At 39.3% G+C, this 7,442-nt stretch overlaps 2 protein-coding genes across 2 annotated transcripts; one reads left to right on the plus strand and one right to left on the minus strand.

Moving 5' to 3' along the window:
• Positions 1-6: 6 nt before the first annotated feature.
• Positions 7-1,428, minus strand: LOC106525083 (transcription factor IIIA). Its single transcript, XM_014019194.1, has one exon. The coding sequence runs from the start codon at positions 1,349-1,351 to the stop codon at positions 269-271; it is 1,083 nt and encodes a 360-aa protein (XP_013874648.1). The 5' UTR covers positions 1,352-1,428; the 3' UTR covers positions 7-268.
• Positions 1,400-7,105, plus strand: yju2b (YJU2 splicing factor homolog B). The gene is made up of 10 exons (XM_014019193.1): positions 1,400-1,484; positions 1,916-1,960; positions 3,163-3,216; positions 3,315-3,397; positions 3,647-3,702; positions 3,782-3,842; positions 4,005-4,147; positions 4,248-4,420; positions 5,988-6,126; positions 6,337-7,105. The coding sequence occupies exons 2-10, from the start codon at positions 1,958-1,960 to the stop codon at positions 6,822-6,824; spliced, it is 1,200 nt and encodes a 399-aa protein (XP_013874647.1). The 5' UTR covers positions 1,400-1,484; positions 1,916-1,957; the 3' UTR covers positions 6,825-7,105.
• The last annotated feature ends 337 nt before the right edge of the window (positions 7,106-7,442 follow it).

Here is a 7,442-nt window from a genome sequence, read left to right on the forward strand (position 1 = left end):
AGGTATATATATGAACATGCCCTTCATTTTATCTCCAGTGAAATGAGACCAAATCCCTTCTTCAATAACAGCTTAAAGCAAATAGAGAAAATAAAACAAAACTGGAATTTTTGGCTAATGAAAACAAACATTTCCCCCGTACAGAAATAAATGTTACAATTGTAAACAGAAACCAAAACAAACAAAAACTTCCAGAAAAAATGACACTGAGCACACGATCTTAACGACATTTTGCCCTCGCAATAATGGCAATACTTCATCTATGTAACTACACCGTTAAAGGTGCAGTCAGAGCTTTAGTGAGTTCGTGTGTGTCCACAGCAGGACTGCACAACAAAGACGTGTCCTGCAGGAGGGACACCAACTCCACAGAATCCGACTGGACTGTTTTCTCCTTTGAGAACTCTGGCTGACAATCAGACTTCTGGTTCTTCTTGCAGACCACTCTCTTCGTGTCACTATAGCCACTCAACCTAGAAGCCAGGGATCTTTTACGGTTAGGCCTCCTCTGCTTCTTTCTCTCGGGGTCATGGATGACGGTGTGTCTCTGGAGGCTCTGTTTCATGGCGAACGTCTTCCCGCAGCCTTCGTGGGCGCAGACGAACTGGCGCACGTTCTCGTGGAAGGAGCCGATGTGGCTCTGCAGGTTGAAGAGCGTGGTGTACGACCTGTCGCAGCCGTCTCTGGGACACTTGAAGACCACTCTCATCTCGGAGTGGACGTGCCGGTGCTGCTCCAGGAACCAGGAGTCCCTGAACTCCTTGTTGCACTGATCGCACTTGACAACGCGCCTGTGGTGCTCCTTCCTGTGCTTCAGCAGCTCCGTCCAGGTCCTCCCCGTGAAGGTGCAGTCCTCCTCCTGGCAGGGGTATCCCTTGTGCACCTTCTCGTGTCTCTTCAGGTTACTGGGGAAGGCGAATCGCATCTGGCAGCCTTCGAAGGAACACTGGTACGGAGGCTGCTGAGCGTGCTGCTCGCACACGTGGGAGTTCAGCTGCTTGTGCTTCCTGAACTCGAGCCCGCAGCCGTCGTGTTTGCAGACGTACTTCTTGTGGTCCCGGCTGTGAATGCGGCTGACGTGTCTGTTCAGGTTAGAGTTGGTGGTGAAGGCCTCCGAGCAGCCTTCTACGGTGCAGAGGAAAGGCTTCGCCCCGGTGTGGCTGAGCTCGTGCCGCGCCAGGTGATACTCGGAGCAGAAGGACTTACCGCAGCCCTCGCGCTCACAGGAGAACGGCTTCACCCCGGTGTGTTTGCACAAGTGAGCGTCCAGCTTCCACTGTTTGTTATAAGCGACCGAGCAGCCGGGAAACGAGCAGAAGTAGCGTTTGTGTGGCTCTTTCTTGACATCCATTTTGGCAAACGCCGGTACTTTCCCAAAACCGCGTTGAAGTGACGTCGCTTCCGACGTAACCCGGAAGTTGCGTTATTTTTCTGCGACACGCAGATGTGTGTTTATCTTTTGCAGCGCACCTAGAACGCAATTTGTAAGTATACTTTGTAGTACACAAGTATGGTATTTAATGATGTGGACTCACTGTCAAATTTATTTAGACTTCTAGTGATTATTTATAAATATCCTGTAAATTTGCGCACACAGGGACATGCACGGTATGCTAGCTAGCTGGTCAATGCTAGCTAGCTAGCTGTTGCTAAATTTGGGTTCATTTTTTTTAAAACATTTACTACAAATTCAGATTAATAATGCATACTCCGAAGTTCATTTTGAATATAATCACTATATTCATCTCTTGAGTGTTGTGAAGCAAGTTAATTTTTACTTATTTATCTTTTTTAAAACTTTTTGGATCTGTTTACAAGCACAACACTAAAGCTAAATTAAGTTGGAGTGTTTGCTACATTGCATTATTCAGCTCCTTCTATGGTAATAGTAATGTATTTTATATTTTTCTGTTAGAAACGGGGTAAATCCAAGACACACTGAGCCCCAGTCGTCACTATGGTAAGCTGTGATCATGTCTTCTCACTTTTAGTAGGGATGTGGATATATTTTTCTATCCCTCATTAATATTAAATCTGACACTACAGACCGAGACCATACAAAATAACACCAAAATCATGTGTTTATCTCAAGTATGAGGGAAGTTATTGATGCTTGTGTAGGCGAAAATCAGCTTAAGTTTTCTTGCTGCAGTTCACAGCAGAACCAATATGAAATTGGCTGTAAATCACCTTGTTGTTATCTATTATTGCTCAAATCGTCTTTCGTGTTCAAGATATCATGAAATAACATGAAATATTAAGAAAAGATTCACTTTCTGGTTTTTGTAGGAAGCATCTTGTATCCTAAAAACAAATAAAACTTGATAATAGCCGACGCAAAAGTAGCAGGAAAGGTACAAAATAATATTACAAGGCAATCTGCAGCATCAAATCAACTTAATGTGTCTTAGAAAGTAAGAACATTAAAAACAATTTCAAAACTATGTGGACATCTGTTTTGTAAACAATGCTCCTCAACCAATGACAGCGTGTTAAATGTGTCAGGTGACGAAAACGAGCGTCAACACACTTCGCTAACAAGCGCTATTACAGATAAAAAAAACATACTTCAACGTTTCAAATCATTGTCAAGTTTGGAACAAGGTCAGATAAAATAATGTTCTTCATGGCAGCTTATCTCTCTAAGGGGTCACTAGAAAAACTCGGGTGATTTACTTTGATCATATTTTCAAATAATTGTCTCTTCAAAACGCATCAACAATAATTAAAAACTCAAAGACGAGGCTGTAGCTAACTACCTGATGTCAGCACGAATTGTTGAAATTCGTTGAAATAATGAAGCAGGAGGAAAAAGCAAATGCACGGAGCAGACTTGCAAAATCTGGTCACATCACAGCAGTTTGAGAAGAAAATGGCAGCAGCTGCTGACAAAATGTCAACATCCCTACTTTTAGCTCTGAGATGTTTGCATCTCCACAATTAAGGGAACCTTTAAACGCACCTGTTTTTTGAAAGAAAACAAACTAATCCTACTATTGAGCCATAAATAACTTTATGCCTTTCTTTAATTCAGAGATAAATATCCATATTCTGTGGTGATTAGATGATCAAATTGTTCTTTACAAATAAATAGACTTTTATGTGCTGTGATTTTACATGGAGTTTCTGCTCCTTAACATTTTGTTTGTATTGTCTTGACAGGGTGAAAGAAAAGGAACAAACAAGTACTACCCTCCTGATTTTGATCCAGCCAAGGTGTATACAAAGAACTAGACCAGTTCTAAATCTTTTTTATATAAATAAGTATTTGTATATGACTGTAAACTAATACTTCTACCATTTTGTGTGTTTAGCATGGATCTCTCAATGGCTACCATAAAACTCACGCTCTGCGAGAGAGGGCCAGGAAGCTGTCCCAGGGCATCCTCATCATCAGGTTAGTGCACTAACTTAAGGAGAAAATAGGAATTGACGTGATCATAGAGTGAAGACCACACTTTTTTTCCTGTAATCCTGCATATTTTAGTCTTCACATTTATGCATCACTTCTAAACATTATATATTTTTACTGACACAGTGTATAGAAAAGAAGGACAGAAAGTAATCCTTGTTTACAGAATTTTTATTAGAGTTTTCTCGATATTCAACCAAAAGGTTTGTGATAACTTAATGTTTGTCCTTTAAGGTTTGAAATGCCCTACAACATTTGGTGTGACGGCTGCAAGAATCACATTGGCATGGGTGAGTTATGGAAAAATGCATTATTTGATCTCAGTTTTTTTTCTTAGTTTGCATATGATCATATGATCTTTTTGTGCAGGTGTTCGTTATAATGCTGAGAAGAAGAAAGTGGGGAACTACTACACCACACCTATCTACAGGTAAACAAACAACCATAAGAAACTATGTTAAAATGATCACTTTCTGTTATTTAAACAGGAATGAGTGGGAAACTCTACAGTATTGTTTCAATCTCACAGTATATTTATGAAACACTTGGAAAACATGAGATATTTCCAAATGTTTTTGTCCCTTTTAACCAGGTTTAGGATGAAATGCCATCTGTGCATCAACTACATTGAGATGCAGACAGATCCAGCGACTTGTGATTATGTTATAGTAAGTGGAGCTCGTAGGAAGGAAGAACGCTGGGACATGGCTGAAAATGAACAAATTCTAACTACAGGTAAAAGTTTGTCTTTTCCAACCAAAATTACTGCTAGATACAGTTTAAGTGTGGAACATTTAACTCTCTAATCAGTCAAACCTGGTCTTTTCTTCAACAGAACGAGCAGAGAAGGAGAAGCTAGAGACGGACGCCATGTACAAACTGGACCATGGTGGGAAAGACAAAGAGAAGCTTACAAAAGCTCTGCCATCTCTTTCTGAAATCCAAGACTACCAGGCAGGCTGGAAGGATGACTTTCAGCTCAACAGCGCCCTCCGCAGGAAGTTCAGAGTAAGATAATGACCTCTTGTAACAACAGCGTAAAAGCCTCCTAATGGGCCCAGTTTGGTAACAAACAATTTTTTGGGGAAAGTATGTGGTTTAGTTTCAAAGTTATCTTTTCATTTTTGACATTTAAAATATCAAAACAAAAAACTGTGAAGTTGTTGCAATATTATCTTTGTAAGTGGTTCTCCAAAGCCTTTTGCAGAGTAAAACTCAGTTTCTTATTTTGTTCTTCAGTTAAATTGGTTTTCCTGGAAATTGGAGCTTAAATTCAAAATTCCAGTATTTGAACAACTTTAGGACCAAATTTTTGCCACAAAAATGTAGGGATGCACGATAACTCATCTTAAGAACCAATACTGATAACTTTCTTCTTCTAATGGCCGATAACTGATAGTAACTGATAACACGCCAGGAGATAAGATGAGTCAGAAATGGGTAAGATCATAACATAAATAAACAAGACCAAAACCAAATGACACTATAAATTATACTATTTGAAATAAACTGTTAGCAAACAAACATTTCTTAAAATATATCAAACAAAACAATTTCTCAAATGGCCATTTTTTAAAATAAGGCACATTAATTATAAAAAAGACCTTTAACACTGATTTCAGATTTAAACAAAAGAGAAAGTCATTCCACAGGTTCAAAACAGATAATTCACTAACACAAGTTAGATTCAAAGTACATTTGTTTTTATTATTATTAATATGATTTAAAACATTTTTCCACCTGAAACAGTGCTTCTGAGATAATAGTGCAGAAATGACAACCTGTCAAAGTGTGAATGCGTTACAACCGCATCAGGAAGACACACAGAGAGCAGCAGCTCAGATGGTAAACCATGGTTAACAAAGAGATAAAAGCTTTGGTCTTTAGCGAGGGTGAACTGCTGCTTGTCATCATTTCCGTCATTAAAGTGTTTGAGATCTGCATCCTCTCTGGAAATTTTAATGGATTTGTCAAAAGCCTCAGCAATGATTTAAGTCCAGACGAGTTCTTGAACACTAGCTTGTTGTTAGCATTTTAGCAGAACGGACTCTGTGCTGCATTCAGGAGGTAACAGACTTTAGATGTTCTCAAATTGGGAGTAGTTGTTCCGATGTTTATAATTATAAAATGTGTGTGTAACATACAGGGTTAATTGGTAAAATAATATTAATAATTCTTAAAATGACTGGTTGCTTTTCAACACGGAGTATTCTAATTATTTTCTTGTGAGAAAGTAGTGTATTCCGACGCAACTTGAACATTGCGTGGGTCATGTCGGACGGGAAGCAGCTTGACTAAAACGGATAAAAATAAACACACATTCACATCGCCATGCTGGCAAACATGAACACATATTATCAGTTCTGTTTGTTATGTTATCGGACTGCTAAGTATGATGTCATAATTCCCTGATATCGGGCCGACATCTATCGTTTACCCCTACAAAAATGAAATCCTAATAACAAAAAGCTAATTTTACCAGCATAAGCAGTGTCCTCCTGGGTGCACTTGGGTTTAAAGCTTCTAATGTGTTTGTAGATTAAATTGAACAGCAATGTTTTTACTGACATTACAGACAGAAAAGAAAGTTCTGGTTGAGCAGGAGGAGAAAGACGATGCTATAAAGATGAGGACAAACTTATCTATACCACTACTGCCAGAGAAAGAAGAGGACAAAAAACTGGCAGCACTGCTAACCTACCAGACACCTGACTGTAAGCACTGTATTGCTCTCACATAGACTGATAAATTATGGCATGATTTATTCAGTATGTCTCTTAAAGATGGCTTTTACTATCTGATTATGGGGCATCTCCGATTACATTGCAGTTTTTCTCAACAGCTTTTAAGCACTTTTGATCCATGTGAAAAAACAGAGTGGAGCTTAATATTCTTCCTTGTTTTTATTTTGTCTTTTTATTCAGCATATGAGGACAAAAAGCAAAGCAAGCGGAAAGAGATAGCTTCTCGGTCTTGGTTTAACGTCGCCTCACCGTCAGCAGGGGGCGCTGCAGGCAGTCTGCTCCATAAACTGAGCCTGCAGGGGAAAGAAGCAGCTGTGGCCAAAGCCCTGGGCTCCTCACACAGCCCCTTAATCCGCAGACGCACAAGTGAATCTGCAAACAAAAATGAACCCTGCGCTACCATCGCCCGTGCAAACTCAGAGGACTGTGATGAAGAAATGGTGAAAGTGGCACAGAAAGACCCCAGTGCAGGATCAGCACATGAGGGGGAGGAAGAAGAGAAAAATAGCTGTGGTTTGAATAAGGTGGATTCCAAAACCAAAGAGGAAGTTTACACAAAACAGACAGACGCAGTGGACCATATGAAGGAGAGCGAAAAGGGAACAAGTTCTGGAGGAGTCGCATCGTTGGTGGCTGACTACAGCGACTCAGATTCAGAATCTACATAATGACACTAAACTAAAATCTAAACGGGACATTTTCTGCTTCCAGAGGACTTGTAATGTGTTTTCTTTCCCCAACATGTTTGAAAATAATACTATCAGCACCTCTTTCAAATTAAAGCTTTGGGCAGCACACAAACCTAGCCTCACCTTCAGAATGTGGTTTTGAATGTGTTTAGTTTACCTGTCCGTCACAGCCTTTAATTAATTTAGATGTTTTTGTTCTTTGTTCTAAAAGGAAACATGCAATCTGAAAATAAAAGTGGCTGATGCTTTACAAAACATAAGTGCATTTCTGTCAATTACTGAACATTCTTTTTTTGTGTTTAGTTTTTTTAAAGACGATAACTACCCAAAGCAGAAATCTCTCACAACAGAAACATTTTACAGTTTCGTTTATTTAGTAGATTTTCTTGTAACATCCACAGTGATCTGACTGTAAGAAAAACAATTAACTAGAGTAAATACAAGGTGTTAGTCTATATGGGCTACTAAAAGGTTATAGTCTCCATGTATATTGTTGATAAGAGTAAAATTAAAGTCAAGTATGTCAAAAACATTGCACAGTTCATACACACACACACACATATATATATACAGTATATATACAGTATATATATATAC

The sequence above is a fragment of the Austrofundulus limnaeus genome, unplaced genomic scaffold, assembly GCF_001266775.1.
Source record: "Austrofundulus limnaeus strain Quisiro unplaced genomic scaffold, Austrofundulus_limnaeus-1.0 Scaffold211, whole genome shotgun sequence".
Lineage (NCBI taxonomy): Eukaryota > Metazoa > Chordata > Actinopteri > Cyprinodontiformes > Rivulidae > Austrofundulus > Austrofundulus limnaeus.

Excerpts from the sequence above, each read along its gene's own strand:
- LOC106525083 (XM_014019194.1), bottom strand. The coding sequence starts at position 1,351 with ATGGATGTCAAGAAAGAGCCACACAAACGCTACTTCTGCTCGTTTCCC.
- yju2b (XM_014019193.1), top strand. Across the intron at positions 3,217-3,314 it reads CTGATTTTGATCCAGCCAAG|CATGGATCTCTCAATGGCTA; the intron begins GTGTATACAAAG and ends TTGTGTGTTTAG. Across the intron at positions 3,703-3,781 it reads CAAGAATCACATTGGCATGG|GTGTTCGTTATAATGCTGAG; the intron begins GTGAGTTATGGA and ends CTTTTTGTGCAG.